The sequence below is a fragment of the Delphinus delphis genome, chromosome 11, assembly GCF_949987515.2.
Source record: "Delphinus delphis chromosome 11, mDelDel1.2, whole genome shotgun sequence".
In the NCBI taxonomy this organism is placed as follows: domain Eukaryota; kingdom Metazoa; phylum Chordata; class Mammalia; order Artiodactyla; family Delphinidae; genus Delphinus; species Delphinus delphis.
In genome coordinates, this window is record NC_082693.1 from 33,091,421 (window position 1) to 33,108,727 (window position 17,307).

Consider the following 17,307-nt stretch of genomic DNA (forward strand, 5'->3'; position numbering starts at 1 on the left):
ATCTTTTTTCATTGCTTGACTGGATTTTGACTCTGAATAGTCAGTGACATTGGGTCTAGAAAGACTTTTTTTCAGGCTTCTTGTTTTTTCTCTAAAATATGCCCAGAATTTGCTAGGTTTTGAATTAATGAGAAGTCAGTAATCCTAAAAATCTATATGTGGGTCATAGGTCAGACATGATTTTTTGTTGGACCAAAGGCAGGGTGAGAACATACTTGAGTATGTTTGTTAGTTGGTGTACATCATGAGTGTTGAGCAGCATTATCAATCTCGTAGCATCTAAATGTTCTTCAAGTTACATTGATACTTTTCCATACTGGAGATAAAGCAGTTGAGAAATTCTTAACGATACTCTGTCTTTTGGGCACAGATAGTCACATTTGTTCTTGGGTAGTTTTTAAATAGTTGCTCATTTCAGTGATCTATGTTTTATGAGAAATAAACTTTTTGAGAATTTTGACTTTGGTTCTATAAACTCCTTTCTGATTTGAAAGAATAAGGTGGAAGGAAAAAAGGACTTTGATGCTGTGGAAGAGTTTGGCATAGTGCTGTGTGTGTGTGTGTGTTTAAATCTAATTGTGGCAATCTTTATATTAGCTGTTGAATAGAGAGGAGATTAAATATTTAAGTTTCCAGTTTATCTTCTCTTACTGTCATCAATATAGTTTTAAGCAATTTGGTTGGGAGACCATGTAGTTTATAGAGAGTCCAGTGAAATTGAAGGTAAATTCAGTGATATGTTTAAATATTCAGGAATATTATAGTTCATTCTTCTGTAACAGTTTGCATACATTAACCTTTTGGACTCTTAATAGAGAATTTCCCAAAGTATTTGATAGAATGATAATTCTGAAGGGTCTTAGTGGTCTGAGGAAGAACAAAAAAGATTCTTTAGCCCCCTTACATTTGGGAAATGCTAGATTTAAAAGAGGTAGGTTGATTTTGGCACTTCAGCACTTTTCAGAGATTTTAATATGTTAATATGCTCATCAGTGGTCTGTGACAGGAGGATGAATAATAAAGTTTGCATAATTTATCAAATTTTTGGCTTGAATTGTTTTTTCACAGTGCTAATTTTAGGATTAGTGTTTCAAGGCATGTATTTTCAGAAAATAATACTATACTGGCTTTCTCATAGTTTATTTAAATTCACTAAATATTCATTCTGTGTCTGTTTGTGTCAAACACTGCATTAGAGACACCATCTTAGCTTTCAAAGAGCTTGCAGTCAAGTTTGGTAGAGATATAATTTACTATCTGTAAATATATGGCCATGAGAGTTTTGCTTTTGGCTATCAAAATGAAAAGCAAATTATTCAGAGATGATTAGAATGTCGCAGTAGAGCAGGTTGTTGCTTCTTGCTGCAGAAGAAAATTTTTAAATGTTTCTTATTTCAATGTGAAAATGTGAATTATGTTGTTTCCATGTATCAGGTGTTATTTTCCGCTTACCCTGTCCCTAGTGAAGTATGCCCAACTTCCATGGCCCTCTTTCAAATTCAGATCCATTCAGTGAAATCAATAGTGCTCGAGATAATAAGACTCAATATCTTTCTTGATTCCACTTTTCTTCCTTTCCTGTTGTAAAGTTTTTTGCCACTATTTCACTGATGACCTTATATTGCCTTTATGAAAAATTTCTTTTACTTGTCTAGTTATTTAGATAGATAGATAGATAGAATGTATCTCATGTCTTGTTTTCCCTCCAGTACCTTGGATAATATATATCTAATGAACTAAACTAAATTTAATTACTAATAAGCTCTTTTTTTCCAGTTTTACTGAAATGTAATTGACATACAGCACTGTATAAGTTTAAGGTGTACAGCATAATGAATTGACTTATATATATTGTGAAATGATTATCACAGTAAGTTTAGTTAATATCCATTGTCTCATATAAACACCACAAAAAAGAAAAATATTTTTTTCCTTGTGATGAGAACTCTTAGGATTTACTCTCTTGTCAACTTTCAAATACACCATACAGCATTGTTAACTATAAACACCATGTTGTACATTACGTCCTCAGTACTTATTTATCTTATAACTGGAAGTTTGTACCTTTTGACCACCTTCATCCAATTCCCACCCCACTACTCCCCAGCCTCACCTCTGGTAACCATGGATATGATCTCTTTTTCTATGAGTTTTTAAAACAATTCCATATATAAGTGAGATCATACAGTTTTTGTCTCTCTCTGTCTGGCTTATATCACTTACCATGATGCCCTCAAGGTCCATCCATGTTGTTGCAAATGGCAGAATTTCTTTTTCTTTTATGGCTGAATAATATTTTATTGTGCATGTAACTTCTTTGTCTGTGTATCAGTTGATTGATACTTAGGTTGCTTCTGTATCTTGGCTATTGTAAATTATGCAGCTATGAACATTGGGGTGCATGTACGTTTTCGAGTTAGTGTTTTCATTTTCTTCAAATATATACCCAGATGTGGAATTGCTGGATCATATGGTAGTTCTCTTTTTAATTTTTTGAGGAATCTCATACTGTTTTCTGTAGCGGCTGTACCAATTCACAATCCCACCAACAGTGCACAAAGGTTCCCTTTTCTCCACATCCTCCCAGCATTTGTTACATCTTGTCCTTTTGAGGCTGGTCATTCTAAGAGGTGTGAGGTGATATTTCATTGTGGTGTTGATTTGCATTTCCCTAATGATTAGTGATGTTGAGCACCTTTTCATGTACCTGTAGGCCATTCATATATCTTCTTTGGAAAAATTTATATTCAGGTCCTTTGCCCATTTTTTAATCGTATTATTTGGTTTTGTGTGGGTTTTTTTTTTTTTTTTTTTTTGCTATTGAGTTGTATGAGTTCTTTATTTTGGATATTAACTCTTTGTCCACATATATGATTTGCAAATATTTTTTTCCCATTCTGTAGTTTTTCTTTCATTTTGTTAATCATTTCTTTTGCTGTGCAGAAGGTTCATAGTTTGATATAATATCACTTATTTTTTATTTTGTTGCTTGTGTTTTAGATGTCATATCTAAAAAATCATTGCCAAGACCCATATCAAGGAACTCTCTTTCCTGTTTTCTTGTAGGAGTTTTATGGTTTCCAGTCTTACATTTAAGTCTTTAGTGCATTTTGAGTTAATTTTTGTGAATAGTGTATGTTAGGGCTCTAGTTTCCTTCTTTGACATGTGAATAACCTGCTTTCTTCAGCACCATTTATTGGAGAAACTTTCTTTTCTCCTTTGAGTATTCTGGCCTCCTCTGTGAAATATTAGTTGGCCATATATGCATGGGTTTATTTCAGGACTTTCAGTTCTGTTCCATTTGGCCTATGTGTCTCTTTTTATGCTGGTATCATACTGTTTTGATTACTGTAGCTAATGAGCTCTTTTAGTGTCAATTCAAGTTATTTCTCTCTTCGTTACTTGCCTTTTATTTTCCCAAAACTCATCTACTCTGATGTGTTTATTATGCTCATCAATTTATATTTTTGTATGTAGGTCTAGAATTATGATGAAGCTTGAAGTTCCTATTTTGAGTGTGTTTTAATAACTTTTTGTTTTGTTTGTTTTGCATTGACCTAAGATGGAATCTAGTGGCAGAATTATTTTGACCGTGGGGTAGTCAGAACACAGTATAAATAATCTTTCTTGACATCATCTGAAATGAACTGTTGTCTGTCTAGTGTTAGAAACCATATACTGATATTGTGATTTATTTCTTAAATTATTTTTTATTGTAGTATAATACATATAACATAAAACTTCCATCTTAACTGGTTTGTTTTTTTTTTTACGTTCCACATCACTTTTATTGCACAGTGGATAGATAATAAAACAATCTTTTTTTAAAAGGATACTTATACCAAACAACCATGGGGAGTACAGGGATATACATTCCCAAATGCAAAGAGGAAAAAGGAGACAGTTAACATGACTTTTTCCAGAAGCCAGAATGAGCCCCAGAGTTTTGCCACAGTAAGACTAGTGGTACATAGTTTGATATGGTCACATTTAGCCAGTTTATTGGTATAGTGTCAGCAGTTGGGAAAAAAAGAACTACGCAGTGGAGACCTGAATGCTCAAAGAACCATTAGGTGGCAGTAGGGACACAGGTATCTTTTTTTTTTTTATATACAGCAGGTTCTTATTAGTTATCCATTTTGTACATACTAGTGTCTACATGTCAATCCCAATCTCCCAATTCATCCCACCATCACACACCCCGCCCCCACCGCTTTCCCCCTTGGGGTCCATACGTTTGTTTTGTACATCTGTGTCTCAATTTCTGCCCTGCAAAACCAGTTCATCTGTACCATTTTTCGAGGTTACATATATGCGTTAATATACGATATTTGTTTTTCTCTTTCTGACTTACTTCACTCTGTATGACAGTCTCTAGATTCATCCACGTCTCTACAAATGACCCAATTTTGTTCCTTTTTATGGCTGAGTAATATTCCATTGCATATATATACCACATCTTCTTTATCCATTCGTCTGTCGATGGGCATTTAGGTTGCTTCCATGACCTGGCTATTGTAAATAGTGCTGCAATGAAAACTGGGGGAGCATGTGTCTTTTTGAATTATGGTTTTCTCTGGGTATATATGCCCAGTAGTGGGATTGCTGGGTCATACGGTAATTCTAGTTTTAGTTTTTTAAGGAACCTCCATACTGTTCTCCATAGTGGCTGTATCAATTTACATTCCCACCAACAGTGCAAGAGGGTTCCCTTTTCTCCACACCCTCTCAAGCATTTGTTGTTTGTAGATTTTCTGATGATGCCCATTCTAACTGGTGTGAGGTGATACCTCATTGTAGTTTTGATTTGCATTTCTCTAATGATTAGTGATGTTGAGCAGCTTTTCATGTTCTTCTTGGCCATCTGTATGTCTTCTTTGGAGAAATGTCTATTTACGTCTTCTGCCCATTTTTGGATTGACTTGTTTGTTTTTTTAATATTGAGCTGCATGAGCTATTTATATATTTTGGAGATTAATCCTTTGTCCGTTAATTCGTTTGCAAATACTTTCTCCCATTCTGAGGGTTGTCTTTTCGTCTTGTTTATGGTTTCCTTTGCTGTGCAAAAGCTTTGGTTTCGTTAGGTCCCATTTGTTTATTTTTGTTTTTATTTCCATTACTCTAGGAGGTGGATCCAAAAAGATCTGGCTGTGATTTATGTCAAAGAGTGTTATTCCTGTGTTTTCCTCTAAGAGTTTTATAGTGTCCAGTCTTACATTTAGGTCTCTAATCCATTTTGAGTTTATTTTTGTGTATGGTACTAGGGAGTGTTCTAATTTCATTCTTTTACATGTAGCTGTCCAGCTTTCCCAGCACCACTTACTGTAGAGACTGTCTTTTCTCTTGTATATCCTTGCCTCCTTTGTCATAGATGAGTTGAGCATAGGTGCATGGGTTTATCTCTGGGCTTTCTATCCTGTTCCATTGATCTATATTTCTGTTTTTGTACCAGTACCATACTCTCTTGATTACTGTAGCTTTGTAGTATAGTCTGAAGTCAGGGAGTCTGATTCCTCCAGCTCCATTTTTCTCCCTCAAGACTGCTTTGGCTATTTGGGGTCTTTTGTGTCTCCATACAAATTTTAAGATTTTTTGTTCTAGTTCTGTAAAATATGTCATTGGTAATTTGCTAGGGATTGCATTGAATCTGTAGATTGCTTTGGGTAGTATAGTCATTTTCACAATGTTGATTCTTCCAATCCAAGAACGTGGTATATCTCTCCATCTGTTGGTATCATCTTTAATTTTCTTAATCAGTGTCTTATAGTTTTCTGCATACAGGTCTTTTGTCTCCCTAGGTAGGTTTATTCCTAGGTATTTTAATCTTTTTGTTGCAATGGTAAATGGGAGTGTTTCCTTAATTTCTCTTTCAGATTTTTCATCATTAGTGTATAAGAATGCAAGTGATTTCTGTGCAATAATTTTTTATCCTGCAACTTTACCAAATTCATTGATTAGCTCTAGTAGTTTTCTGGTGGCATCTTTAGGATTCTCTATGTATAGTATCATGTCATCTGCAATCAGTGACAGTTTCACTTCTTCTTTTCCAATTTGTATTCCTTTTGTTTCTTTTTCTTCTCTGATTGCCGTGGCTAGGACTTCCAAAACTATGTTGAATAATAGTGGTGAGAGTGGACATCCTTGTCTCGTTCCTGATCTTAGAGGAAATGCTTTCAGTTTTTCACCATTGAGAATGATGTTTGCTGTAGGTTTGTCGTATGTGGCCTTTACTATGTTGAAGTAGGTTCCCTTTGTGCCCACTTTTTGGAGAGTTCTAATCATAAATCGGTGTTGAATTTTGTCAGAAGCTTTTTCTGCATCTATTGAGATGATCATATGGTTTTTCTCCTTCAATTTGTTAATATGGTGTATCACATTGATTGCTTTGCCTATATTGAAGAATCCTTGCATCCCTGGGATAAATCCCACTTGATCATGGTGTGTGATCCTTTTAATGTGTTGTTGGATTCTATTTACTAGTATTTTGTTGAGGATTTTTGCATCTATATTCATCAGTGATATTGGTCTGTAATTTTATTTTTTTGTGGTATCTTTGTCTGGTTTTGGCATCAGGGTGATTGTGGCCTCATAGAATGAGTTTGGGAGTGTTCCTTCCTCTGCAATTTTTTGAAAGAGTTTGAGAAGGATGGGTGTTAGCTCTTCTCTAAACGTTTGATAGAATTCACCTATGAAGCCATCTGGTCCTGGACTTTTGTTTGTTGGAAGATTTTTTTTTTTTTTTTTTTGCAGTATGCGGGCCTCTCACCGTCGTGGCCTCTCCCGTTGCGGAGCACAGGCTCTGGACGCACAGGCTCAGCGGCCATGGCTCACGGGCCCAGCTGCTCCGCGGCATGTGGGATCTTCCTGGACCGGGGCACGAACCCGCGTCCCCTGCATCGGCAGGCGGACTCTCAACCACTGCGCCACCAGGGAAGCCCTGTTGGAAGATTTTTAATCACAGTTTCAATTTCATTACTTGTGATTGGTCTGTTCACATTTTCTATTTCTTCCTGGTTCAGTCTTGGAAGGTTATACCTTTCTAAAAATTTGTCCATTTCTTCCAGGTTATCCATTTTATGGGCATAGAGTTGCTTGTAGTAGTCTCTTCGGATGCTTTGTATTTCTGCGGTGTCTGTTGTAACTTCTCCTTTTTCATTTCTAATTTTATTGATTTGAGTCCTCTCCCTCTTTTTCTTGATGAGTCTGGCTAATGGTTTATCAATTTTGTTTATCTTCTCCAAGAACCAGCTTTTAGTTTTATTGAGCTTTACTATTGTTTTCTTGGTTTCTATTTCATTTATTTCTCCTCTGATCTTGATGATTTCTTTCCTTCTGCTAACTTTGGGTTTTGTTTGTTCTTCTTTCTCTAGTTCCTTTAGGTGTAAGTTTAGATTGTTTATGTGAGATTTTTCTTGTTTCTTGAGGTAGGATTGTATTGCTATAAACTTCCTTCTTAGAACTGCTTTTGCTGCATCCTATAGGTTTTGGATTGTCATGTTTTCATTGTCATTTGTCTGTAGGTATTTTTTGATTTCCTCTTTGATTTCTTTAGTGATCTCTTGGTTATTTAATAACGTATTGTTTAGCCTCCTTGTGTTTGTGTTTGTATTTTTTACGTTTTTTTCCCCGTAATTGATTTCTAACCTCATAGCGTTGTGGTCAGAAAAGCTGCTTGATACGATTTCAGTTTTCTTAAATTTACTGAGGCTTGATTTGTGACCCAAGATGTGATCTATCATGGAGAATGTTCTGTGTGCACCTGAGAAGAAAGTGTAATCTGCTGTTTTTGGATGGAATGTCCTATAAATATCAATTAAATCTATCTGGTCTATTGTGTCATTTAAGGCTCATCTTAACCATTTTAAGTGTATAGTTCAGTGGTATTAAATACATTCACATTATTATGCACATCACCACCCTCCATCCCCTTAACTCTTTTCACCTGTAAAACTGAAACTCTACACCAATTAAACAACAACTCTCCAAAGCAATTTTATCAGTTTATTCTCTCCCTCCCTCAGTCCCTGGCAACCACTATTATGCTTTCTGTCATTATGATTTTAACTACTTTAAGTACTTAAGTGGAATCATATAGTATTTTTTTTGTGTGACTGGCTTATTTCATTATGCATAGTGTCTTCTAGTTTCATCCATGTAGTAGCATATTGTAGAATTTCCTGTTTCTTTTAAAAGGCTGAGTAATATTCCACTGTGTATGTGTGTACTATATTGTGTGTGTGTGTGTGTGTGTGTGTGTGTGTGTGTGTTAAATGCTTTATATTATTTAGAATTCCTTAGTGGATTTTTAAATAGGTTTAAAAGATACTTTAGTGATATTTGGGGAAATTGATTGGGGTTTTTGGATGGGCTAGGAGTACATTCTTTTTTTAAAAATTTTTTTACAGGTAAGTCCTTGTTGGTTATCTATTTTAAGTATAGCAGTGTGTGTGTGTACTGCATTTTGTTTTCTTTTCATTGGTATGTTGTGTTTTCATTTTCATTCATCTCTAAGTATTTCTTACTTTCCCTTGTGATTTTTCTTTGTTTGTTTAAAAGTGCATTAATTTCCAGAATTTTGTGAATTTTCCAGATTTTTCTTTTTAAATCTGTTGAGACTTAATATGTGCCCCAATACAGGGAAATGTTCCATGTGCACTTGAGAAGAATGTATACTCTGTTGAAGTTTGGTGGATTGTTCTGTATATGTCTGTTAGATGTAGTTAGTGTATTGTGTTGCTTAAGCCCACTATTCCCTTACGTATTTCCTTACTTATTATTGTGAAACTGTTTATTTCTCCCTTCAATTTTGTCAGGTTTTGTTTCATATATTTTTATAGTTTGTCATTAGGTGTGTAAATGTTTGTTATATCTTCTTGCTTTATTGAAACTTTTATTAATACATAATGTCCTTGTCTCTTGTAACCTTTTTTTATTTAGAGTTTATCTGTCTGATATTATTATAGCCACTCTTGCTCTCTTTTGTTTACTATGTGCATGGAATATCTTTTTTCCATCCTTTTAGTTTCCACCTGTTTGTGCCTTTGGGTCTCAAGTGAATCTCTTGTTGATAACATATTGTTGGATCATATGTTTTTATTCATTCTGCCAATTTCTGTCTTTGGACTGGAGAATTTAAACCATTTACACTTGAAAGTAATTACTGAGAAGGGACTTACTCCTGTCATTGTGCTATTTGTTTTCTATATGCCCTGTAGCTTTTTTGATCTTCATTTCCTGCATTCAGGTCTTCTTTTGTTTTTAGTTGATTTTTTGTAGTGAAATGTTAAAATTTCTATCTTGTTTCCTTTTGTGTATATTTTATAGCTGTTTTCTTTGTGGGTACAATGGAGAAGACATTTAACATCCTAAAATTGTAACACTAATTTAAATTTATACCAGCTTACCTGCAATAACATACAAAGCCTGTACTCCTTTACAGCTCTGTCTCTACCTCCTCATTTGTTGATGTTCCACAATTACATCGTTATACATTGTGTGCCGCCCCAAACCATAAACTAATAATTATTTTAAATACATTAGCATATTAAATTATCTAGAAAATAAGACTTGGAGTTATAAACCAACATTGCAGTGATACTAGTTTTTACACTAATAATTTTTTTCTTTAAATGTCATAGTCTCCTAAATCATGTTGCAAATAAAAAGTGCAGTTTCCAACTATTTACAGTAATACTAGCTGTTTTAACTATGCATTTAACTTCATTGAGCTCTTTATTCCTCCATACAGCTTCGAGTTACCATCTAGTGTCCTTTCATTTCACCTTGCAGGGCTTCCTTAAGCATTTCTTGCGTGACAGATCTAGTATCATGAATTTCCTCAGCTTTTGTTTATCTGGGAATGTCTTAATTTCTCCCTCACTTATGAAGGACAGTTTTGGTGGATATAGCAGTCTTTGTTGGCAGTTTTTTCTTTTAACACTTTGAACATATCAGTCCACTGTCTTCTGGCCTCCAAAGTTTCTGATGAGAAATCTGCTTAATCTTAGTTGAAGACCCCTTGTATTGATGATGATGATTTCTTGCTGCTTTCAAGGTTCTCCCTTTGTCTTTATCTTTAAAGTTTGATTATAATGTGTCTTTTGAGCTTCTTTGAGTTCATCTTGGGTTTTTTTGAGCTTCTTGGATGTTTATATTCATGTCTTTCATCAGATTTGGGAGTTTTCAGCCATTATTCATTCAAGTATCTTCTCTGCCCCTTTCTCTCTCTCCTCCTTCTGAGATTCCCAGAAGGATGTATATATTAAGTGTATATTGGTCCACTTGATGGTGCTCCACAGATCCCTTAGGTTCTGTTCACTTTTCTTCAATCTTTTTTCTTTCTGTCCTTCAGGCAATAATTTCCTATTTCCTTGTCCTGTTTTTCAAGTTCACTGATTCTTTCTTCTGCCTTTGAATCCCTCTAGTGAATTTTTTATTGTAATTATTGGTCTTATTAGCTATGAAATTTCTTTTTCATTTCCTTTTAGGTTTTTTATTTCTTTATTGATATTTCTATTTTGTTCACACATTGCTTTCTTGGCTTTTCCCACAACTTTCTTTAGTTCTTTGTGCATCTTAGAGATGGTTATTTTAAAGTTTTTTCATCCAGTAGATCTAACATTAGGTCTTTTTCAGGAGCAGTTTCTGTTGATTCATTTTTTTCTTTGAATGAGCAGTACTTTGCCGTTTCTTTGTATGATTTGTGATTTTTTTTTGTTGAACACTGGGCATTTGAATCTAATAATGTGGTAACTCTGTAAGTCAGATTCCCCCTGTTCCCCTGGGCTTGCTGGGTTTGTTGTTGTTGTTGTTACTGTTTGTTTTTTATTGTTGGCTGTTTCTGTACTGAGGATCAGTCTGAGGTGTAAACAAAGTCTTCTCTGTTCTTTCTGAGCCTTTCCCTTGTTGTGCCCATTTACTTTCTAACTTCCCCCATGTATACAGTTTTTTTTTTTAACATTCTTATCTTTAATGTCTGGCTCCCAAAAGAGGAAGGTGTGAAAAATGAAGGGGGGAGGGTTCTGGTCCTTTATATCCCCTGGAAGTCACTTCAGTCAGAATAAGAGGGGCTTGCAACAGTCAGGGGAGGTATAATAATAATGGCTGTTCACCTGTTTGTCTGCCCCTCTGATCAGAAGCAGCAATCAGTGATCGGAGCACAGTTCCCTGATATTTGAAGGATAGGGTACTTTTTCCCCAGTCTGACTCCCATAAGCAATGTGTAAGCTGCTCTAGGAACATGTACACAGCTTCCTGCCAAGTGGGTAGGGGTGGGAGATGGGCAGCTGCTACTGTGTGAAGAGCTGAATTTAACCTCAGTTTTACCACCCATGTCTTCCTCGGAAGGGACAAGACTTCAACAGAGTCCAGAGTTCCACAATAGTTAAATCAGACATTATGCCAGTGTAATTTTTTGTGTAGGTTGGGAGACAGATTGCTAGTGCTTCCTATTCTGCTGTCTTCCCAGAATCCTCTCCCCTTAAATGATTCGTATACTTTCAATTTAAATCCCTTAAGATATATAACTCAGACTTATAAAAACCAGGTTTTTTAAAAAGTAGATTATGCATGCACATGTCAGAAATTCAAAAGGCATTGGAATAGGTACAGTGTCTTCTAAGTTATCCCTATTGAGACAGCCTCTTCTATCATTTTTTTCCCCATAGGTTATATCCCTCCAGAGATAGTGTGTTCATATATATGCATAAAGGTATATATATCTATGCTTCCCTCTTCCCTTTTGTTTTTGACACAACTGGCAGTATATTTATGGGGAATGACCTTCAGGACTTGCCAGGAGAAAAATTAGGATACATTATGCAGTATATTTAGACTGTTCTTATTCTTTTAAATGATTTCTTAGTATTCCATGGTTCTAGATAGTGCATAATTTACTTGATGGACGTTTAGGTTGTTTTCAATCATTTGCCACTAACGGCAACCATATCTTAGCATTCGTTGCTCATGTGTGTATCTGTAGATTAAGTTCCTACAGGTGAAGGTGCTTGGTGAAAGGGATATGTGGTACATTTTGATAAATATTGCCAAATTACTCTCTAAAGAGGTTGTGGCAGTGTACAACACATTAGATGTTGGAATGCCACTGCTCTTACAGGTGAAAAATACCACTAATTAATATATATCTTGTGACTTCTGTAAACCTACTGCTGTTTGCTGCTACGTCAATCACAAAAACCGTAAGTTTTTTGATAAACTTGTGATAAGTACAGTTTTCTTATTTCCTCCTTCACCTCCCACCCAACTAAAATATACAACAGTAAAATATATTAGCTCAAACTTTACTCTTTCCAAGTTACTGCTTACTGCAGGCTCCATGAAGCCAAGAACTTTTGTCTGTTCTGTTCATTGATAGATCTAGTGTCACTTGAGCAGTGCTTGGCATTTATCATAGAATAAATTTTTGAGTAAACTAATGCATTGTAGTTAAATAATAGTTTTCCCTCATTTATTTAGTTTTCCTCTTTTCATCAAAAGTATTTTTAGAAAGTAAGATAATCGGCCTTGGGCTTTTTATGGGATCATTTACTCATTAATGAACTATTGCAGTATTGTTGAAGTAATAATTATTGCTGTTTGGAGTTGTTTTCTTTTCAGTTATTTCAATAAATTCTTAGGTTACAGGAGGCAGGGTATTTTTAACTTCTGAAGTAGAGTCCTTTTCTATGTTTCTGTGTAATATATTTGCTTATGTGTGTTCACACTTCTCACTTCCAGTTGGACTTTTTTCTTCTGTGTTTCTTATATAGATTGCTTAAGGAATAGTTACAGGACAAAACCTTCTAGCTCTGTCTTAATATAGTATGAAATATAATTTTGGAATGGAATAAACCTAGAGGCTTTGTCTTACCTAAGATTTAAAAAGTAGCCATCATTTCCTCTTTAATCCTCCTCACATAAGTTCATTATGCATAGCAAGATTGAAAGTGTTTCTTTTCTTAAGACAGGTTAAATTTAGCACTTTCTCTTGAGATAATCTGCCAATTGGTGCTTATATTCAGTCATCTAAAATGCTGTATGTCCTTTAAGAAAGTAATAAAAGATTTCTAATTCTTTTTAAAGGCGGGATCCACGGCACCATTGTTCATTGACCAGCCAGAAGAACCTGAGACAAATGCAACAGATGGCATAGAATTATTCGAAGACAGTCAGCTAACCAGTCGCTCTAAAGCAATAGCCTCAAAAACCAAAGAGATTGAACAGGTGAGAATCCAGTCTGCTTAAAGTATAAAATCTTTTGTTCCTGTCATTTTGTACACAGTAGTTACAGTAAATATTTATTGAATAAATATTTCATTTTGTCTTTTTCCATTTGTGACCCTGAAATTACAATGTAAAAAATTCTAAAAAATGTTTGATTTGATTTCACAGTAATTTTGATCAGTTTGGTCCTCCACCCCTGCTTACTTTTTTTTCTCTTTTTAATAAAAAGCAAGCTTCTATTTTAGAGAATATTAATATTCTAGTTAGTGTGGAGCAATTAAAGAACTATTAAACTTAGAGATGGGTTGAAAAATATTAAATATACCAATATAATAGCAAATGTTAGTTTTGAATACTGGGATTACAGATGTTTCTTGATGGTTTTCATTATACTTTTAAGTATTTTTCAAATATTAAAGAAAAAATAAAGGATAGGTATTTAAATCTAATTTTAATGATGTCATTTTGAAAAGTCAGGGTCTTGTTTTTAATAGATTGAATAGATTGCTTAAGGAATAGTTATAGGACAAAACCTTCTATCTGTATCTTAATACAGTGTGAAATGTAATTTTGGAATAGAATAAGCCTAGAGGCTTTGTCTTACCTAAGATTTAAAAAGTAGCCATCATTTCCTCTTTAATCCTCCTCGCATATGCTCATTATGCATAGAAAAGTTGAAAGTGTTTCAATATGGAAATATTACCTGCTTTATAGGGTATTATCACTTTATGAGAATTAAATGAAGTAAATGAAATGTGAAAGGGCTTTCTAAAATGTGACATGTTGTACAGCTGTTTGTTTTTGATGTTGTTACTCTCTAGTGCCTTGAGTAAATGTCATTATATTGTTATATAATCTTCTAAAAACTGTTGGAAATTAAGAACAAAATTAAACCTTTTCTCAAGGCGCTGTCCATTTCCACATCAATTAAAATCTATTTCCCTTGGTTAAGTAGAAGATCTTATTTAAATCCTAGATATGATTGTGCAGCTTATATAGGAAAACGGTGACTGAGAAAATCCGGTTTAATTTGGTGATGTGAAAGGCAGATTGGTGCCTTTCGAGATATCAATTAAATGGGAGTAAATAAATGGTTTGCTCACTAGGTGTATCTTCCAGTACGAATATGAATATCATTGCCCTATATAAAATTACTGTCTTTTTACTCTGACCTATTTTTCTTTGTAGCTTTTTTTTTTCCCTACCATTTGACATATGTTTGCTTGTCTCCCTTCCATATGGAAGCTTCATGAGAGCAAGGACTTTGTTTTGTTTACTGCTTTATCTTCATTACCCAGAATAGCGATTGGCATGTAGTGGGCTCACAAGAAATATGTGTTGTATGAATAGTCACTGAGTCACTTGAAATCAGAGTGTGTCTTAACCTGACCACTTAACAGAGTGCCTAGGCCCAGCACTTAGTAAGTGCTTGATAAGTGATTGTTAAGTGAATGAATTATTTAATGTTATTTTTCTTTTTCACCTAAATTGCAGCTCTTTAAAGGAGAGGTTTTCTTAAGAATATAACTGGTAGAAAAACTTGACTGACTCCCCTATTGGGAGGGAGTATTTTCGGTTGTTATTTATTAATATTTTTGTACTGTCTCCTCTTGTTATTAGTCATAGGTGATCTATTTGATCTTGAAAAGGTGGGTTACCAGTCAGAGGTAGAGCCTAGCTTAGCAGCACACACATAAAATTATTTAGTATGAAACCAGTGTTTGTACACTTTACAGACACCCATATATGTTTGACCTGTAAGTATGACTGTATTTCTGTTTTCATCTGTCCATTGTTCAAACACATGAAAAATCTGATACTAAAGTATATTGAACAAGGAAAGATGAACTAAAGAAAGAAAAATAACTCTAAAAGGTCATTACTGTATTCTGATGTACTAGAGAAGTAAAACCATTATAAAATAGAGAACTTAATGATGTTAAATATTGGAATGTAACTACTGTGTTGCTAGGATACTTTGGTTTTCATATATTGACAAGAAAATCAAACCAGAATTCCTCAAAATGTCACAAAGCTAGTAAATAATGACATGTAATTATTTTATAAATCATGTCTTAATGTTACAGTGATTTTTGAAAATGAAAAAATTAGGTTTAAGGGGATTTCTCTCCAACATTTGCACATTTTATTTTTAGAGATTAAATACCAGATGGATAGGAATATTATAAAGGTTTGAGAAAGCTAGATGGTAGTTATTATACAGCTGTCTAGTAATTTATATTTTTCCATATGCTTGAAATATTGCATGATTTAAAAAATGAATAATAGCCCCCCCAAAAAGAGCCTGCATAGATGAGGCCAACAAATCAAACTTAGAATAATGTAGGAATGTAAATATTGGTGTTATAGCCAAGTTGCTTTTTCTCCCTGTTATGTCAAGTGCAATATGTTCAGATATCTTATAAATTTCCACATGTTTTTTGAGGGTTTATATAAATTAGGTCCTTCAGCCCTTGAATCCAAAGAAAGTCATTAACTTGAGGCAGTATTACAATATGTAATAAACTAAATCTTCAGGCCAAAATTTAATTTAATTCAGAGGGCCTACAAATGTGGCTTATTCGATGTTTAAGGGCACGCATATGGATATAGAGTGTATCAGAATCACTTCAATAAGAGCAGATTCATGTTCTTTGCCATATTATTGCCATCTCATTCCTGGGCATATAAGAATTCGGTAGGGTAGAGGTACAGGTGTCTTTTGAAAAAGCTGCCAGCTTATAGTCGTATATGGTGGAGGACCACTGGTCTAAAATCCTTGAGCCAGAAGACATCAGATTGCATCTCTGAATATTATGTTGCTAGAGATCATTTGAATCATCTCACTTTTACATAAATATCTTTTAGTGGATATGATTCATTCTCTTGCTACAGCACATTTATCCTCCTTATGCTTTGGATCCTGTGGTGTATCTTTTCCCCCTATTTCCCCAGATTATCCCCTCTTACCCAGTTTGGGCCACCTTTTACATTCAAATACTGGAATATTTTCCTAGGCTTTCTGGCTTCTGAGCTTAGAAAGGCGAACTTCAGAATTTCTTCTGTCATTATGGTAATTCCTAGAGAGACTTAATCCACAAAAATATAGGTGATGAATTGGGAGATTGGGATTGACATATATACACTAATATGTATAAAATGGATAACTAATAAGAACCTACTGTATAAAAAATAAATAAAATTCTAAAATTCAAAAGAAATATATAGGTGATTCATATTCTGGTTCAGGTATTTGGCATTAACCCCTTGATTGTGATATATCTCTCAAGTCCTCACATACCTACTACTACTGAACTATTTGATTTGAAAGTGCATCCTACTCCTTGATATTTTACCAGTGAGGAATCTTGGCTTTTAACAAATTGTTACTTTGAATGAATGATGCAAATTGAAATCCTCCATTATTACATACCCTTCTTCCCTTTATTGTACCTTGAGGGATAAAGCAATATTTACTTTAACTCTTTGGAATTCTCTTATTTAAGATTTGCAAAATCCCTCATAAATTTTGATAAAATTGTGCTTAGACATAGCCTGTCAGTGAGATCCTCTGTTTTCTTGGGGACCTGGCATCTAATGATATTTAAGTCTTCTTGTAATTTCCCACTGGCAAGATCTGGCTTTGATTGTTCTATCTTCCTCTTTCTTCAGATGGAATCAGATAATATGAGTAGATCTGGGGTGGGTACACACACACACACACACACACACACACATATGTATATGTATACATACACAGACAAAAAATATGCATATGCATTGTTGGCCTAGCAGATCATATGACTAAGAGTGTCAGGTGGCTAAAATCCTCCTAAAGACCCAAGAAGTTGTAGAGAAGCAGGTGCCTAGTGAAGCAACTGTAAGGATAGTTGGTGTGTAACTGAAGTTTATTAGGATCTTTTGCTCTGCCAACTAGTCTTAAAAAAAAGAACCTTTCATCTCTTCACTCTCAAGGCACCATGCTTATATTGTAATTCTCTGCTTTTGTTGTACATCTGTGGGGCTTTTAAAAAGTAGAGCTTGTTGGATATCTGCCATAAATATTCCGGTAAGTTAGTTATCAG

At 34.6% G+C, this 17,307-nt stretch overlaps 1 protein-coding gene across 7 annotated transcripts in view; it reads left to right on the forward strand.

The window, feature by feature from the left end:
• Window positions 1–17,307, forward strand: part of PPHLN1 (periphilin 1) — a 141,713-nt gene that overhangs the window by 80,039 nt on the left and 44,367 nt on the right. For all 7 annotated transcript variants that reach the window (XM_060024598.1, XM_060024597.1, XM_060024594.1 and 4 more), the window contains one exon: window positions 13,082–13,222. In XM_060024598.1, the coding sequence (XP_059880581.1) occupies window positions 13,082–13,222 (141 nt within the window). The remainder of the gene's footprint in view (window positions 1–13,081; window positions 13,223–17,307) is intronic.